The sequence below is a fragment of the Tachysurus fulvidraco genome, chromosome 23 (assembly GCF_022655615.1).
Source record: "Tachysurus fulvidraco isolate hzauxx_2018 chromosome 23, HZAU_PFXX_2.0, whole genome shotgun sequence".
NCBI classification, from domain to species: Eukaryota; Metazoa; Chordata; class Actinopteri; order Siluriformes; family Bagridae; genus Tachysurus; species Tachysurus fulvidraco.
The window spans coordinates 10,655,631-10,675,810 of record NC_062540.1 but is presented as its reverse complement, the minus strand read 5'-3'; the positions used below and the strand labels follow the sequence as shown (position 1 = coordinate 10,675,810).

The 20,180-nt window shown below is 37.7% G+C and overlaps 1 protein-coding gene across 8 annotated transcripts; it reads right to left on the bottom strand.

Moving 5' to 3' along the window:
• Nucleotides 1-123: 123 nt before the first annotated feature.
• On the bottom strand, nt 124-17,282 carry snphb (syntaphilin b). 8 transcript variants are annotated; one of them, XM_027144790.2, is made up of 7 exons: nt 16,738-17,282; nt 11,135-11,277; nt 10,240-10,314; nt 7,104-7,220; nt 6,481-6,588; nt 6,013-6,162; nt 124-4,363 (listed from the first exon to the last, which is right to left on the bottom strand). In XM_027144790.2, exons 2-7 carry the CDS (start codon nt 11,176-11,178, stop codon nt 2,800-2,802), a joined length of 2,058 nt encoding a protein of 685 aa, XP_027000591.1. In that variant the 5' UTR covers nt 11,179-11,277; nt 16,738-17,282; the 3' UTR covers nt 124-2,799. The 8 variants fall into 8 exon arrangements, with proteins under 8 accessions (XP_027000591.1, XP_027000590.1, XP_027000593.1 ...); XM_027144789.2 differs by having other exon boundaries at nt 17,050-17,281; XM_027144792.2 differs by lacking the exon at nt 7,104-7,220 and having other exon boundaries at nt 17,050-17,281.
• Between the last annotated feature and the right edge of the window lie 2,898 nt (nt 17,283-20,180).

The window sequence follows — 20,180 nt, the reverse complement described above, 5'->3', positions numbered from 1 at the left end:
GTCTGGACTGCTGGGAAGGTGTTTAAGTGCTGCAGCCCATTTGATAAACCATGTATTGAGCGGAATATTGAAAGACATTTTTAAAATGGCTAAAAGGACAAACATTTGAACAAAAGATGGGAGTATATTCACCATGCTGTTTAATATAGTCTTTTTTATACAGAGTAGCATGAAATGACAGCTGTGAACAAGGATTCCTGTACACTCTAGGATTACTATTAAAATAGCTGATTTACAGTTAAGTATTGATTTATTAACCCATACTTTTTTTTTGACAAACAAATGACATAAATGACATTACAGACATTGAAAGAAACAATTTTATTGTTCCTCATTTTACCTCATTTTTACACATTGTGTGGAAGTGTAACATAATTTACGCAATGCTAAAAAAATAGAGTGCTATCATTCACATGTGATGCATGTGACATTCTGTTCTTTTGTTGTATGCTGAGATAAATACCAAACTTGGAGGCTTTAAAGCACATCTTCAAGTAACTATGGTCTATTTGTTATACTATGCCCAAATTCCAAATATCAGTGTTCTAAGCAATGTTGGCCTGCAAATTCTAAAAGCTTTGTGGTGTTACTGATATAAGGTGAAGAGGGTGTCTAAATAAATCTTAGTCTTCCATACAAAGCCAGGATTATTCATGATCCTGTGATGTTTTGCTGAAATCTGGACTCTAGTTGGCAATTCGTTGTTACATGTAAAGTGAATATTAGTTTGTCGGGTTAATTTGGATTCATAAATCTGTCAGAATAAGACTCAAATGAACAGGAAGATTGCAATGGAATAAAAAAAAATCAAGCATTTTATGCACTCATTTCCAAATGCACACAACTCCTCACACAAACTGAAGTCCCCTTGCTACCACACAAGGTGTACTTCATTAAACCATGTACATTACACAGATTAGAATACAGGTTATACACACTATCCTTTAGTAGAATATGGCTTTACAGAAAATGTTCAAGGTCTTATCAGTCACTTCAGTGCAAACCTCGTGCTTTCATCCTGCAATCAACAGCATTGAAGCATTTAAATGGCTCTTGACAAACTTTGAAATAAGAGGTAATGAATTGCTGCCCAAAAAAAATTTGGACAGCAATGGCATTCTTTGAACGTCCTTTGACCATTTCAGTACAAATAATATACGAAGGCCACACAATCATTATCTAAAACAATCTTAAAACAAAATATAAAATCAGAAATTCATCAAAACAAATGAAATATATGCCACATGTTCAATGACTTACAATCACACACAAGTGCTAAAACAGCCAGCATGAGACTAGCTTATTTACTTAAAATAGAGAATGCACAACACAGAGATTGTCATATGGTTTTAAGAGGAAAAAACATGAACAGCTACAATATTATATGTTGGCTTCACAATGTACATGTGAGTGTACATTGCCAAACATAAATGCCAGCTGACAGCCGTGACTCCACACAGAGGGGCGTGTACAGCAAAAGGCAACTAATGAAGGTTGTGATCAAAGATTGTAGACATTCACAAGATTAAAACAGCGATTTCTTCTTATAATAACTGGATAGACGGTGCTTTAGGATTTATTTCTGATTAGCACATATGGCTGCAATTTGTACACTCCAAAGAATATGTACACCTACATATGTGTACATGATTGGGTCATCTGAATCTGTGATCTCTGTGAATATCTGCCTTAAATATTGCATACACACTAAACTTCAAGTAAATTTGTGATAAAGTGAATTGTAGTGCAAGTGATATCAGCAAATGTCACACCATATAGATCTGATTCAGTCGAAAGTGACATTTTCATGGAGACACTTTTTCACAAAAAAGTAAAAAATGAGACATTGCCAGTGTAACAGTACAGGGACTACTAATGTTGACAAATTCTCAAAGTGAAAAAAAAAATGAAATACCTCTACATAAATCTCACACATTTTTAAATTGATCATAAATAAGTAGCATTATTATTACTATAAACATTGTACGATTGCTTGTTCTTCATGCATCCTCCAATGCTTTGATTTTAGTCCATTTCGAGGCCCATACATCCTAAATTTGTACTTTGTCTTTCACAGACGCATTTTGGTTTAGAATACCACAATAAAGCTAATACGTGTCATGTACTTTTTTGCCTATGGATTACATTCTAGCAGGAGAAGCCACCTTAAACACCAGTCTATGTCTATGTGAAGCTTATAAATAGATTAGCAGTACAAGAATGGGAGAACTAACCATGCACCTACAACTGCTGCAGCAATGATCATGCCCAGTTGTTCAGGTGCTTCAGCTACAGAGCACAATAACACAACACAAACACAAACTCACATGTATTAACACACATAGTTTTTAAAGCCACATCTTATTGAATTTGACCAAAAGAGTACATCATGGGATCAGGACACAGGAAGACAATGAGTTAAGCATTTTATTTTCATCACTCTGATTATGCCGCTACGAATACCAACATTGTGGTGTCAGATGACCACAAGCAGCTTCCTATCTTGCCAACAAATTGTGGAAAACTGGGTCACAGATGAGGTTTTAAAAATTAAAGGGTACCATTTTATAAAACCAGAAAGGACTGACGTTATTGATAAAACACGTTCCCCACTTTCTTCCATCCTACATCAGAACTAGAGTTGAGATTGTTAGGATTTAACTTAAGACCAAGGTGCAGTGCTAATCTTGCCTCCTGACCTGCCATCAACTGTTCTTTAACACCCAATGATCTGCCAGTCTGATCTGAAAACTGCACTGTGAGAAGCTTGAGAATCTCTCTGGTGCTCAAGGTCTGATCTCATATATTTATGCCTCCTGGCCCCCCTCCCCCTGCAGGGTAATGGCGCAGACCCCCCCCTCGGCGAAGGGAATGCAGGGCTACGGTACAGCAACCGCGCAGCAATGCCCCAATGTGGTACATGGGCTGGCCTTCACGCCGTGGGCCCCGACACAACCACGCCACTGTGGGTACCACTGGCACGGCCACAGCCAAAAGATCCACTAAAAAATGGCGGCTCCAGTAACTCTTTACAGGCACACCACAGCCAGAGCTTGTTGTACTTGCGGCACCTTCTTCTTGGCTTTCTTCAATATCCTCATTCACCTCTACAACAGTCACCCCACTGATGTTGGTCTCTGAGTCTACACGTTGTGGCTGTGTAGTTTGTGGGGTTGGGTTCTCCACCAATGGCATCTCTGGCACAGGGCAGGAGGTATAATCAGGCCTTGGGGATGTATCTTGTGCAGAAGGATTTTGTGCAGCATCAGTTGCTGGCATAGCTTTTGCTGTGGGCAACAGAGACAGAGAATCATCAACTACAGCCATCGTGACAACAGCCTCTGTGGCACCTAGTGCCAGAGCTGGCTCAGTGGAAACCTGTGTCTCTGTGAAAACAGCTTTCCCACCAGCTGTGGCCGTGACAACAGACTCAGAGGTGACAGAGTCTAGATCATCACCCTCATCTGACAGCCAGGTGGAGGTGGGGCTGCAGGCCTGAGAGCGGAAAGTGCGAACCTCAGCAATAGTGTCCAAGTCTGAGCCAAAAGCAGCTCCATGGACTGGGGCTGAGGCTGGCCCAGAATCACATTCTGTCTGAATTGCCTGTTCTCGCAGGTGGTGCAGGTAGAGGTGGTGATGTGACAAGCAGGGGTTGCTGATGCTCAAGGCTGCCTCTCTTCCAGCAGTTCTACCCAGGCTGCAACGCATTGGCAACATCCGTGGCTCTCCACAGCACAGTGCCTCGTATGTAGCTGAGTGGGGCAAGCGTGAGCAAGCGTTTAGCAGTGATGCCGTTTCCTCTGATAGGCAAGCCGCCTCCAGCAGCAGCTCAGCCCGTGTGGCTCCAGCCCCTTCCATCTCCCCACAGCACACAAAACCACTGTCTTGAGTACCCTCTGCTGACAGGCAGCAAGCCACATCCGAGCCACTGCCACTTTCATTGCGTTCGGGTTGTGCGACCTCACTAAGTTTAGTGTAGGTAGAGCTGCGGGTTACTGAGTGGGCCGGTGAGCCTTCACAAGAGCCCACTGACCCCTCACCAACCCACGGCCCTGCCCCCACTGCCCCACCCCCATTTGGGGCCTCTGTAACTTTTGCCACCCCGGCTTGTGCCAGCTCCATGCTTTGCAGCAGGGTATCTAACTTGTGGTTCTGGACATTGATGTCTTGGAAGCACTTCTGCACTCCTGAGTCTGCCTCACCCAGGCTGGAGCGTACAACATCAATCACCTGCTTAAGCTGTTGGATCTCCCGGCGTGCCTCCTTCAATGCCAGTTGGGCCTCAACACGATGGCATTCCTCCTCAATCCAGTCCTCCTGCATCCGGGACAAATGAGTCCGCAACTCATCTATCTCAGTGTCTCTGAGTACATGAGAAGTAAGCAAGAAAAGTCAAGTTAATTTGTATAACACATTTATAATAGTAATTCAAGGTGCTTTATGTGTGCTGGGACGAAAACATGAAATAAGATTTTTACTTTTTTGAATAAGTATTTTTATAGCATAGTTCAAATGTATTTTGCTCATGTCTCACTTCTTCAAGTTCAGGATGTGAATAGGTATGTATACTCTAAGTGTATTCTAAAGAAAGATACTACACTATGTGTCCTGTCTGGCCATTTATCTGTCTGTGTATCAAACAGAGAAAGAAAGTTAAAGATAGACAGCAATGCATAAGAGGAAAAAAGATTGAGGTAAAGGAGTGGCGGAAGAGACCTTTCATGCTTATTGAAGAGCTGATGAACAAGCACAATAGTATGTGTGCTATGGAATTAATGACCAGATGTAAAGCAGTTCAAATGCATATGTTCAGAGTTTCTTTCCAAATAAAATACAAAACTCTGCAAACATATTTCATTTAAATTGAATCACTTTAAACCTTTTTACAGAAACTAATATTTAGAAGCTATAGACATCTATTGGAAACAGCTATTTAAGCTAACAGCAGAAGTGCCTACTGTACACAATGGCACAACTTAAAAAATTTCCAAGTGCTTAGATATAAAATTACAGTAAACTATTTTTAGTTATTTACTAACACAGTAACATTTCATGGGACCGTCGTTTACTTTAATTACGGCACACAATGATGCTATAGCAACATTCAATAAGCTTATATGATGTCACAACATTTTTTTCATGAGTGCCAAGATCTTAATGATGTAAGAGCCAGACCATTGTGCAGTCTTCTCCAGCACTCCAGATATATATTCATAGTTATATTGATTTAAATTGTTGTAAAGCAACAACTTAGCATTATAAATCTTGATAATTGTGAAACTGCTGATAAATCCACCTTAGAGCTGACTGACAGCTGTACACTGTAAGAAAAGATACACCATATCTACTCAATAAAAATGAGGCAACAGATTACAAGCAATATTATTAATTACATTTCACAAGGTTTGGTATTGAGTAAATATTAATTAAATGAGACCCTTAATAGTTATCCATTTAATATGAGTACTGAGTAGATTGAAAAAGATAAACTCCCTAATGTGTAAATAGTACTAATAAAAATTCATTTAATTCTACATATCATAATTGAGTAATCATAGTGAGAAGTCATTTCAGGTAAGCGACAAAGGAACCAAACAGTAACAGGTTGTAAGACAACTCATATATAAATATAAGGGACATGATTCGAAAAAACAAGGTATATTCATCTTTTACATGTTGACACAGCAACTGGTAATATAAATACCTGGTGTTTTCAAGCTGATGTCTAAGCTATACTTCAAAAAAAGAAAATCAGCTCATTGTGAATGTATTATTTCACAAACTCTTATTGTAATCTATTGAGATAAAGGGAAAAGTTGCAAATATATTTATGAACACTATATATTGGAATTATGATAAATGTTTGTAACCATATTATTGAACTGCCTGTTAGTGGGTTAAATCTGAAAGAAAACATTTGTGTGTTTGCAAACTTTGAGACTTTGATTCCATAATAATTTTCTTTTTGGCAGTGTGAGTCATGGTTCATGAGGTTTCACATAGGGATTTTACCGGTCTTGGAGTCGTTCAACTGTCTCTTTGAGCCTTGCCCTCAAATGTCTGATGCACACCTCTTTCTGCTGCAAAGGTGTCAGGTACTGCTCAGGAGGGGGTGGTTTAATACCATGGTTATCTGTGCAGGAAGTGTACTTCATATGGCGCCTGAGGAAGAGGAGTATGGAAGAAAGTTATTTTGTTAAGCCATTCTCTTTCTATGTGAGGTTCTGAGCACATAATATTGGGAAAACATTATATATATATATATATATATATATATATATATATATATATATATATATATATATATATATATATATATATATATATATATATATATATGTTTTCCCAATATTATGTGCTATATTATATATGTGCTAATATTATATATATATATATATTGGGTTGTAAAGTTATCACGCCATGAACTTTTCATGTAACATCACCTCTAATCTGAATGCATTTATATTAATATGCACCAACCTGGGGGTGGGGCTGCAATCACTCCCCTTGCATGATCCTGAGTTGCTGCTGCTGCTGAGAGAAGCATTGCCATAGGGATCGCGGTTACTGACAGGTGCTGGACTCCGCCTACAGCATAGGGAGAAAAGGAAAATATTAAAGCAGCTTCTGTAAATGGAAATATATAACACAGGCCAATGGTGAAGAGCATTTTGTGATGTCACTAATTATCCAAAAAAAAAAATCAGCCATAAACTGTTCTCTTGCACGACAAAACATGCCTGTCTACATTATAATCACTAACATGCCACAACACAGGGTGAGTAACTTCACAGGGACCATCATCTCTGAAGAAACAGAAAAACATAAACACAAAAATGTCAGAAATGAACAAAAAAAGTTCAAGCTGATTTATATGCTATGATTTAACAAAAAGGAAATCATCTTTCAGTATATAAACTCAAATTAGCCTCAAGATAGATGATAAAGCCTGAACAAGCAGTCCAGTCAGTCTATCCAGTCTAATTAAAAAAAACATAAGATGAGGAGAATAATTCATGCCAGAGTAATGCCAGAGAAAGTAAAAGAACACAGGACATAGGTTGAGACAGAAAGAATGGGCAATTGATGGATGACGCTCTGACCGACAGTGGCGCTCTGGAGACTTGGGTGTCACAAATCCTCGGCTCTGCCTCATAGAGACCATAATGCCTGCCTCCATGGGTGTGTAGTCTAGCTCTATAAACCTGCAATAGTCAAAACTGACCCACATACAAGAACAGATCATTACTCATGGGACTACACATAACTGCATACACCTACACACCTGCAAAGTGTTGGGATGCTCGTGATCCAGTATTCTGTTTTAAACTAAATACGTTTTATGGATTTATTTATTTTCCCAGACACCTATTTTTGAAGTTTTAAGCAAAGTATACACAAAGTGGTTAAGTGGTTTAAAATCACTTAATGACCCTCATAAACAACTGAAGCCAGAAAGTGAATATTAACTGTCCAGTGACTGTTTTACACCTTTAATGATAAAAGATGTAGATAGATTAATCATGCATGTAAATCATTGTTCAGCTTCTGAAATATCAGTGCTTCTGTTTCGTTTATGACCTTTACAAACAAGACTAAATAAAAAATCAAATAAATAAATAAAACAACAAAATCTGCTCTAAAATTGGGTCATATATTTTTAAATCCGTTTCACCCCAAAAGGATACAGTTAACAAAAAGAGGTGTGAGAAGAAGGAAAGCTAAGTATTGATATCACTGCAGTGAACATAGCCACAAAAAACAAATGTTTATTTTCTAGTCTTCTGATACTAACTTTTAAGTGAGGATTCTGTTTTAGACCTGTTTTAAACATGTTCTTAGGAACTTTGCCCTTGGACATGAAACTAATTGTTTGAGGGCACAATCTGTCAAAACATAGAGGTCACTGAAGCACTTCTTACCTTAAGTGTACTCCCCAAAAGCAGAAAATATTAAACCAAGCAGCAGCCAAACACTAGGCAAATACTATAAACAGTGAATCAAAGGAAGCTTAAAGGATAAATGCTCTTTAATTTTTCCCTCCAGTGGGAAATAAATCCCCAGGTTTGCCAGGCCTGCCAAGAATGGAAGCAACATTCATTTATAGGTTGAGAGACCAGAAACTGTGTTACGGTTTTCCATGTTTACTGAACTGATGAAGTAATGATACAAGGTCCTAACACAGGCTGCAAGATCTTTTGCACATACACCATGAAAAACAAGTAGCTACGAATGTGGTTTATTTACATTCAAGAGTGCAAAAGTGTTTTAATGCCAAAAGCTCAACAAGCCACAGAATAGGTTTATCTCCCAACCCAGAATGATTTTTTTTTTATCACAGCAACAAACCATTCAGAAGCAAAGCTTTATTTAGAATACATGCCTTTCCTTTAACATAATTTTTCCAAGGCTACATGAATGGGTATGGGGAGAGATATGTGGATACGGCCAAAGAAGCAAAAAACAAAACAAACAAAAACCATAATGGACATAATGCAGACATAAGAAATCTGGTATCATTACTGATAGCAGAGAGAGAGATAAAAAGTCAGGGACATGGGCACCAGAGAACGTCCATCGTACTGTGTTCTTTAAGATGGACTGGTTCAAGTGCAATGTTAATGATACTGTGTGGTGAGAGATGCTATATTTAATTGTGCAGAAGAAGAAGAAAAAAAGAGATTAAAACCCTAATAAATGTGTCTAATAAATAATAAGTTATTAAGCTATGTACTCTCTGTGTACTATTTTAGATGTTTGCTGAAATTCAGTATCTCTGTCACACAGATCTCGAGTTATCAAGAAACAAAAGCTACATACACAACAGCCACTAATGTTTGCAATTTCCCATAAGCAAGAAGCCATTGATCGTCCCAACCCTGAACCAGTCCTGACACACCGTATTTACTTAACATTTTTGGCTAAAAAAAAACAACAAGGAATCAGAACATTTACTAAAATTTTAAATATAGAAAAATATCTAAAATATTTTTTCATTGCATATTTTTGTTTGGTTAAAAAAAAGAAAACAAACAAACAAACAGAACAATCATTTAAATAATATCTAGATTACAGTGATTGTGTTACGGACGGTATGCACTACAGAATAAACTGGATTGAATTGCTCACAATTTGATACTGCTTTACTGTAATATTTCCATTCTTTCCAACCATATTTTGGCCATAAAACATGTGCATGATTTGTTTTTATGACTTTGATTTATTTCATCCCTTAAAACTTACTACATTATGCACAAACAAGATATTTTAGTGGCCTGTCCTTGGCTCTGTAGCATCCTTATTTATCAATATATTTTCAGCCAACACAGAAATATAGTTATTTGAAACAACATGACAATTCTATTTAAGTTGGCACAGGTTGAAGGACTGACTTAACAAATACAAGATAAATGGACACAGCGCATATTTACCAATTATAAAAATGTTGTGTGATGCAGGAACTATAGATAAATCTTTGGATTTTAATTCCTAAAGTTAAATAGGTCCATGTCATTTTTGCTATTTAGATCTGTACAGTTGCACATGGCAGCAAGAGGATCTCTACCTATAAAGAGTTTTAGATGTGCATTTCTATAAATATTGTTTTCATTGTTAAAGGTGTATCAGAAGATAAATTGGACACCTGCTATTTTTCACTATATACCTATTTACACTTTAATCATTGAAAAATAAATTCCCTGTTTCCTTTCCTATTTGGTCAATTGCCTTTTTCCATCTCTCCCTAATCATACAATAGCAGCTAGCCAATAAAGATGAAACATAGCATCTTTACAGACTGACGCTCAAGGACATAGCACACTAAAATAAAAGGGCTGTTTACCCGCTTCCGAAAACACCCACAACTGACTAGTGTTGCTATGGTTGACAAAGGAGAGAGATCCAAGAGCACAGCCATGACCCTGAGGAGCTGTGGAATTACTGACACTCTTCTGTTATACAACTATAAAGATTTTTATTTAATGAATTGAAAATGTATTTTTCAAAATCAAAAGAGATAGTGTGGGTCAATAGGACATTAAGTGCTCTATTAAGAAGAGAAGATAAATGAATTTTCTACCTTACCTAATGATAGAGTTCATTTACATCCTTGATATGAGTTAAGGAATGGTTTTAGGTTGGCTCTGGCTTCATGGGTGGATTGCACTTTTAAATAACTACTAACAGTAGTGCGCTCTACTATAACCATGCCCTAAAGAGGGTATTGAATCTGAGGCTCACGGAGGGGATGCAGAAGGAGAAGACAGAATTTGCTGCAAGCGCCATTTGGGCTGCAGGGCCTTCAGAGGATTGAATCTGAGAAGAGAGACAAGACAGAGAGGCAGAGAGCTGGGCTCTACCAGAAGCAAAGATGTTACTGCTTCTAATGCTGACTCTACTATTACTTCTTAAAGACTTAAATACTTTTCCACAAATATTTCATATATCTGCAAAAGAATTGCAAACACTTTTGCAGGCATACACGTTTAAACATACCTTAGTAACTTGAAGACAATCACACCACCAGCAACTCCAAGACAAAATATATCATTAACATATAATTCAATCTATTGTCGTTTCTGTTATAATCACATAAAATCTTCTAGGTCAAATTTTGCAACTCCAATTAGTAATTACATTAATGCATCTTATACGAGAAGCAATTTCTAGGATTTGTGCTTGGGATGTTGGCTTTAAAATCTTTTACTCAGCATGACAGCTTAAGGCAATCATCCATCTTCTTGGGGAAAAGAGACCAAGAGTGAAAACACAGTTAAAACCACAAAGTTATAGAGCTGCCATAGCCGAGCAGAGAGGAAGAGAATGAAATAGCACTTAATTAAAGAATAAATGTTTGCTGCAAAGTAAAATGAATCTTCAGATGTGATATATAAATATTCTGACCCCAAAATTCTGTATCCATATTTTCAACTCATAGTAGCATATAATATGAAAAAAACAGCATATAGTGAAAACGTTTAGAGACATAAAGCAGTAAAAACAGGAATAAATGTAAGAATAAAGTAAAACAGTGCAGTTGAGTTGCCTCAGGAATGCGACAGGAGAGAGATTACAGGTGATCCAAAAAAATAAAATAAAAATAAAAATAAAAATAAGAGAAATTCTAGCACCCTACCTGCGGGTCCCAGATGTAGATCTTTTATTGACAGGTGAAGACATGGAGGCGAGCTGGCTCACTCTCTGAGGCTCAGTGTCTCACTCCTATCTTCCCTCCCTTGTTTCTCCACACTGAGCTTAAACACCTTAGCTCAAAGCAGCCTGGGGGAAAAAAGGACAAAGCGACAAACCATCCAGAATTACTGAGGTTCAAAAAAATATAGAGCTACTGATTTTTTGAAGAAGGTTTCAACTTGAAGCAGATGCTGAATTAGCCACTTAGAGGTTAACATTAAGTTTTATTGCAATACTAATCTGTCACTAACATTATAGCATTGAGTAATACATCAATTCAGACCTGTCACCCACAGCAAATTGAGAAGTTAACAAAACTTCATATATACATTTTAGAAAGAAACCATGAAAGGAATTAGATTTAAAAGGGAACCTCATCTCTCCTGGGAAAAAAAAAATTCTATAACTGTGTACTATATGGTCAAAAAGTGCAATTGCATAACCAGAAAATTCCTTCTATGTTGAAGTCTATCTCGCTGAAGTTGAAGGGCACTTATTCATGAAAACTGTTAGTGCAAAGAGTTGTACCTAGGGACGAGGTACATTTCTTAGAAATTTGGGCATTTCCCCTTAAAATTAAAGAAAAGATCCTAGTAAAGATAAAGATTATTCACAAAGCATTTTAACCCTTAAAATGTTATATTTACATTACATTTATTACATTTGTAACATACAGCTTTTAGCGCATCTCTAATATGATCGGTCATGAACGTAATAACCTACATGTTATAGCCTCAAATATCTTAACATAGAGGAAGTTTTATAATAGACAAAGGTTTATAATAGACCATATTTTGAAAGTGCTCCTATTTTTATTGTTGGACAACCAATCACAGTCTTTAAAGGAATGTGTCATACAGTACCTAGCCCTGCCTCCTCTCTAAGAAAAAGTTGACTTTTTTGCTCAGAAAAGCAAGGACCACTAGAAGATACCTTTTCAACTTTTCATTTGCCCTGCCAAACCTTTTCTAGACACACTCAATCCAGTGACATATCATTAAGCCTCTGGTTTCACTAGAATATAGAATATGGTGTAAACACCAAATTTTTATTTTTTTTTTTAACCAAAATAAATTAAACTTAGATGCGTAAAAGCCACTTATCTGCCATTGCTGATACAGTTTTCTGAACTTCTCAATGTATCTTCATGTATCTGGCCAAAACATAAGTTTGCCTAGTCATATTATTATACCCCAACAGAACAGAAAGTATGAAAAGATCAGGGAAAAAAATGGTAATAATAAAAATCTTGAGCGAAATGTCTGATAAAAGCTGCCTGAAATAAATGCCTTTAATTAATACTTTAGTATAAATTTTCAAATCCTTTAAAGTGGAAAGTTACTGCTGTCAGTTTACCTACTAAAGGCAAAAGGAAACCAGAGAACCCAGAGGAAACCCTTGTGGAAATTTGGAGTATGTGTGAAATTTAACATAGACAGTAACAGGAGTTTTGACTGAGGTGGTAGCCTCAGCCACTGCACTGTGCCGCCTGTCACAAGGGTCATGTGTAATAAAATCCCAACCTTATTCAATTTTTGTTATCATTAGATTTTAGTATGTTCTTGAAATGAGATCTCAGAAAATGTTTCTATTCCTTTTCCAAGATGCAAAAATATCTCTTGGTCTACATATACCACAACAAAAAAGAGGACATGAGTACATATTCTGTGAGTTTGGTTAGAAGGTGTCCTTTGTACAAGGGATTTTCTGCAAGAGTATGCCTTAACTGTGCCAAAATGCTAAAACGGGTTTACTTGATGACTGTGCATTCTCTCGGGTTTTCTGAATCCCAAAGCATTTAGCAACTCCAAGTGAAAATACGACCTTGATTTATTTAAATAAATACCCAGAAATCCACACTCATTGCAATTTGTGTGAAAAATAACATGCATGTTTTGTCAGGGAAGCCTAAAAATTAGAAATGTCTGGTTTATAGATGTACCTATTTGGTTGTTAGTTAAGTACAGTAGTTGTTCTAAAATGCGACACCTTAGCAGTATATTTGCTTCCTCGGTAGTGTACAGTTTTATTAACTATTATACTGTACTCGTCTGTCGACGTCTATGATACATCTAAAAAAATATATACTGTATATAACAGCTGACAGGATTTTCTTTGTATTTGTTTTATAATCTTGAGAGATGTCTTATCAAGCATGTTTCTGAAAATGAAATGGATTATTGTACCAGTCTAATTAGGGTGCACTAACTACTAGATGCACCCTGGGACTCCCTTGAACATGACTCAATACCATGTAGAGAAAAACTGAGTCACTCACTAACACCTTGCTAGCGACCCCCCACCACAACAGTGTATGCACAAACTCAAACACACACACAAGCATGCGTGCACACACTCGCACGCACACACGGATGCATGCACAGACACACACACGTCCACAGATCATAAATATTCACACAAAGAGCTAAGATTTTCATATGAAGCTTTTCAAATGAAGCTGAAGTCGGTATTTCACCTTTTCCCCCTCAGCTTCTATTATACATAATAAACACACAATGATAGCAATAGCTAGACCACTGGAACCAAGACAAAGTCAATAATATTTATTTGTAGGTTACGCAATAAAGCTAACCTGACCTTAAGGGGGTGGAATATAGACCCCAGTGAATGTGCCAGTGAACATGTTTTCTTTTAATTATTTATTACTTGCAGAAGGGATTAGGCTAAACTCATACTGAACATTTAATCAGCAATGTTTCATAACATCATAAAATCTTTTTCATATTTACATAAGTTACATAACCAAGTAGATTTTACAAAATTTTCACTGATTCAGCATAAATATGCTGGTCTTTAAGTGCTTGCATCAGCATAAAACAGCCTTCTGCTGTTTTTTAAGCCTTGTGGGTTATAAGATTTTTTTTTTTTTATAATAACCTCTTTCTGCTAGATTTTGGAGCATGGTTTTAGGGATATGTGTTCATCCAACTACAAGAGCATTATTGAGGTTTGACAATCACATCAGGCAAAGAGCGCAGTTGGTGTTCAGTTGGGGTTGAGGTCAGGGCTATGTGCAGACCACTTGAGTTTTAGTACAGTACTTCAACCCTGGCAAACCATGTCGTACTGGACCTTTTTTTTATGCACAGAGGCACTGCCGTGCTGGAATATATTTGGGCTCCTTAGTTCCAATGAAGAGAAATTGTAAAGCTACAGCATACAGGACATCCTATATCCTATATGTGCTTCCAAATTTATGGCAAAACTTTGGGGATGACTTTAAAGTATCCACTAACCTTTGGCCATACAACGTACATAATTTGTTTATTTACTGTGACACAAATGTGCATATCTCCTTATAAGTCACAGTCAAAAAGAAACATTCATGTATTTCTAGGACATTCACATACTTTATAGTTCTTGGAAAACTCATTACTCTGTCATGCTGATTCGCCAGAATCTGCAGTATAATTAGTACTCTTGAATCTTCCAGGCTGGCTTGGTATCAGTTTAGTCTTTGGAGATGTTATGTGTTTCTTGTCCGCTTAGAGAGAAGGATAACTGAAAATCCACACGATAAAAAAATCACAATGAAACAATTATTTCCTGATGATCTCTTGCAATTTCACTCTATCCACAGGGCACAAGGCTGACTGAATGGCTTGATAATTAAGACAATTACAGTACAGTGTTCCATCCCTCCAGTGGAATTCCAGAGACTTGTAGAATCTGGAGCAAAGATGCACCATAGCTCTTACTTTACTAAGACACTTAATATTGTTTTTACATTTAATTTGTCATTGTTCATACAATCCCATTTTATTGAAGAGTCTAGATTTTTGTTGTTTTGTCTGTGTTGATGTCAAAATTCAGAAATACTCTGTCACCAATCAATGCAAATTTCTCAGTTTCCAATTAGCTCAGAATATTCTAGACTATAATATTTCCTGTCAACCTGTACTTTTTAGTGTTATGTAATCAAAGAAATTTCCAATCAGTGTTACACTGTACATGATTGACCAGTAATGAGGAAATTGTTTTTATTTATAAAACAAGCATCTGTAGAAATGAGAGTTAAAGTGCTGAATTGTTCATGAAGAATTATTTATTATTATGGAGATTATAGGATCACACCTTGGCTGGGGTGCCAACTAATTGCAAGGCACAAGTGCGTCCACAATCACAAAACCCTTTATATATCATGAACAACTTAGAGATGCCAATCAGTCTATCATGCACGACTTAATAAACTAGCTAACCACTAAGCCACCATGCCCCATGTTTTATGGATCTATCACTGAAAATATTTGAAAATTCCTAATCCAAATACACAGAAACCTAGAAGTTGTTACAGTATGTGTACTCATGGTGACATGGCTATAACAGACTGGCTGCATGAATCTATAGTCTGGACTACATATAAATCAACCCACCCTCATTTCCTCATACCATACTGTGTATTTTCTTATTATCCTTTAGTTCTCATATAAAACATTGCTTTCATATAAATCCAACTACTGTAGCTAACAACATATAATGATGTGAGGATGGCAAAAAAAAATATATGGAAGTATTTTTATCTATGAAACACAAGGGACATGACCCCTTTAGCCCATTTATAAGCTGCTCTTAATAGTATAGCATAGACAGTGTAATATAAATAAACACTTGAGAGAAATGGTGCTTTTTTTTGCCATGGATGACACTGAAATGTAGTGAACAAGACATACACAGAAAAACAAAACACATGAAGCTGCACACCAACAGGGTGAATGAAGTCTCCATGGAGACGGCCACTATTCCAGAATGTGAGAAGCCCAAAGTGTAATGATTGGGTTTGAACATGCTGTGAAAGTGGAGTGATACAGAGTAGAGAAAAGAGCAGGAAAATAACAGGCCTCACACATCTGTGTGAAAAATCCAGCTTAGTTTGACCAGCTACCAAAACACAGGCACAGCTGGTCAAACCGGTCAAATATGGTGTTATGTGCAAGGTTTTATGTGCCAATAGAAAGGAAACAATTTCTGAAGTACTGCTATTAATACAATGTTGGACGTTTAATCCTTGTTATACAATTAAAAACAACAATAAGACATGACAAGTAATAAGACTTGCAAAAAAACGTACCAACTGGAAAAGATGGTCTACCAGCTTGAGAAGCTCAGCCAGTGTTTTGACAGCTTGTAGCTGGGTAAATCGTGTCGGACTTTTCAACAGAGTAATCATTATTAAATGTGATTTTAATCAGAAACATGTAAGACCTTAGTTTGAATAGGACACTGAATGTCCCATTATGTTGTTCTGAATGTTCCATTATCTGAATGGAAGAAATGAGAAGGGCAGAATCTTCTCAGTGACTGATTACTCCAAAAAATTGGATGGTGCATCTATTCTTTTACAACAAGGGCCTTGATAATACTTAAAGATCATCAGTAATAATTTGCGACACAGGTACAAATTGTGCAAGGTCACACCAGGCCCTAACACGCAAGCTTTCTGCACCTGTCACGACCCACAAGGCACAAAACCAGCACGCTTCCAGCTATCAGTAAAATGATCCATACAGACTTATAGGAAATACACACCTATAGAAACGTATTGCAGACAATTCTGCACGTGCAGCATCTCGAAAACATCGTGCTAAACCGCACTCACACGCCGCATATCATCTGCATCCAAACATCTGTAGTGCGCAGTCACAGCTGCATCCAACATGTCCAAACCCAAAACTACAGCCAATGCTACGTGCATATAAAATGTGGTAAAATAAATCCTCTTTGTTCCATGTGTCTTTTATACAGTCCTTCGTGTGTCCTACAGGCAGAAATCATGCAGCATCATATCACCGGTTTCCTTGTTTTCATCACAAGTCTGCCTTGGCGACACGTTCTGCATACCTGTTTACTGCTGCACGATTTCCTCCTGGTTCATTTATGCGCTGCCGTCGCGTTTCCCCCGCGCTGCTCGGGCGCGGACTGCACCGAAAGCGCGCAGAGGGAAGGCTGGTGGGACGCAGGGTGCGTGCGATTTGTTTGCAATCGTGCGAGAGGGAAAAGGTCCAGAGCTGAGACGAAAGCAGGCGCGTAATATTACGTCAGATCTCCTTAAAGGGGAACGTAAGTCGATAAGAAAGTGAGTCGCGAGAGAAGGAAAACTGACATCTGCTTAGTGCTGTATACATACACACACACACACACACACACACACACACACACACATTTATGCATATTTTTTCATTGTCATATTTATTTATTTGTTTGTTTGTTTGTTTATTATATATACATATAAAATAAAAAAATCTATTATATATATATATATTCATATGAATATGATAACTCAGTAGTGTCATATTTGACGACAAAAAAAGGCTCAAATAATTCATGCATTTGTTTCAAAATGAATAAATAAATACTGAATACTGAAATACTGAAGCTTGACTGTGTTCATTAGTAACAAGACAGGTGTTGTTTTCTATTTACTGCAGGCCTGGGTACAAAGCATGCTGGTCAGAATTGCTTGTATTCGTATTCATTAGCGCCACCTGCACCTCATGACGCTCGATATTATAACAAGCACTCCCGTGTTCCATGTTATTTCTTTCTTATTCCAAGAGTGTTTGGTAATTAATATACTAAAATCATTTAAGTGCATTTAAATGCCCTGTAAAGTTCACTGTTGCAGAATAACAACATCACTTTTAACATTTTTTAAAAAAAGACCTGAGAATGTTTTTTTCTCAAGACCACATTTACATAGTTAATGGGTTCTAATATTTGTCCTCATAATGCTATTGGATAGAAGAAGTGTTTATAGGTCCGGTAATCTGGCCATGAGCTCACTCTACCTGAGCTCATCTCTATTTTATTGCAAGATTCAAGTAAGTAAAATTCCTCACATGTTTTTCTGTGTTTATTACAATGTCTAAAACACATACATATTTAGTTATTTTGGAAAAGATTAATCAAATTTGATTTAGAGCTTGTTAAGTCCATGTTGTAATTGTACACCGTTGGGCCAGAGTGGTAATCAAAATAGCCTGTGCACCTTACACATTACATAAGGACACTGCATTTCTCACATGGCCACAAATTGAAATTTAAACTGTTAGATGATTCATTATAACTAATTTCTAAATGTGCTTTTCTGTTAAATTTGTACTTAGTTTAGATTGGACCATAATTACACAAGAATATATTTTATGAGGTATTTGAAAGTCCATCATATAGAGCAGTATCTGAAATTCCCTGTATCTTTGTAGTTTTTTGTTATTTAACGTCTAAATGGTCCTGAGATTTTTTTATGACTGTTTCCCAAGTAGCAGTTTATAGCATTAGGAGATAGAAAAACAGGCTCTGAATGTTCTGGATGTTTTGGGGTGATGCCTGTTGCATTGTTCAGGGACAGGTGTAAATGGTCTTGAATACAAACCTGTGATATGGGGGATGCATGTGTTCCTTTTAGTATGATAAGTGGATAGCATAATAGGCCATCCAGAGAGTATTGTTTGAATGAAGTGGTGGAATTTTGATTAGCATTTGCATTGAACTGATAATGCTTTGATGGACAATACTTAGTCTATTCGTTCAGTTTATCTACTACAATATAAGACCCATATGTATTATTCACTAATTTATTTATTTATTTTTACTTTTTCCAGTTCAGAATGCCACCAGTGCAGAAAGATCGGCTATTCACTGTGCAGGATGTGATTGCTGCAGTCCAAAATGGAGAGAGCGATTTTGAAATGGACTTAGATGACACTGATGCAAGTGAGTCAGAGAATAAAGATGCAGGTGAAATGGACAAAGAAAACCACCAACCCATTGACTGCCCAGCCAATGAGTATCTGTACATCAAGCCCCAACCAAAGAAACACACCTTGCCCCATGACAGATATCGCTGGCTGAATAAAGGGGTTTATCAGTCCCAATACTGAATTTTCTGGATCAGAAATCACAAATGATGCCACCTCCCTCCTCACCCCACTGGATTACTTTCAAAAGTTTGTGACAGAAGACATGATTGAGGCTCTGACAAGAAACACAAATGAGTACAGCTTTAAAAAAAAAAAAGGAACATCTGTAAACACCAATTACAAGGAAATTGAGAAGATGCTTGGCATGTACCTGAAGATGGGCCGAATGCAAATGTCTGGAGTCCGTATGTATTGGGAGACAGACACGCGATACACCCCTGTTTCTGATGTGATGTTCCGCAACAGATTCCAATCTCTGCTGACTTCATTACACTTTACAAACAACTTAACTGTGTCAGAGATGGAAAAGAAGGATAAATTCTGGAAACTCAGACCATAGCTGAATTCATTCAGGGAGAGACAACTTGCAACCTCTCTCATCCTGGTGAACACACACAACACAACACCCAAGAGAGGGCGACCATCTTCAGGTAAAAAACATTCACGCAGAACGGCAAGAACAGGGAGCCCTTTGGATCCTCAGAAGCTACCATCCTCAACAGATGTGAGTCCCCCAGCCAAGAGGTCATCGGACCACCACCCAATGGATGTACGCAAAGACATGTTTGCATATTTCCCAGTTCACGCTGCAGACACTGTAATAGTGGATACACAAACACACTGTGTAGCAAGTGCAATGTTCGCCTGTGTCTTTTAGAAGAAAAGAAATGTTTTGTGGACTATCACTGAAATTAATCAGACTTCAAACCACACAAAAGTCCATCCATCCATCCATCTTCTACCGCTTATCCGGGGCCGGGTCGCGGGGGCAGCAGTCTAAGCAGGGATGCCCAGACTTCCCTCTCCCCAGACACTTCCTCCAGCTCCGGGGGAATACCGAGGCGTTCCCAGGCCAGCTCTTTCTTCACCACAACAGATCGGTATATCAACCGCATCACTGCCAAAGATACACCAATCCGCTTGTCGATCTCCCGCTCCACCCTTCCCTCACTCTTTCCCTCACTTGAGGCAGGAGCTCTCCACCAACCTGAAGGGGGCAAGCAACCCATTTCCGGCTGAGAACCATGGCCTCGGACTCGGAGGTGCTGATTC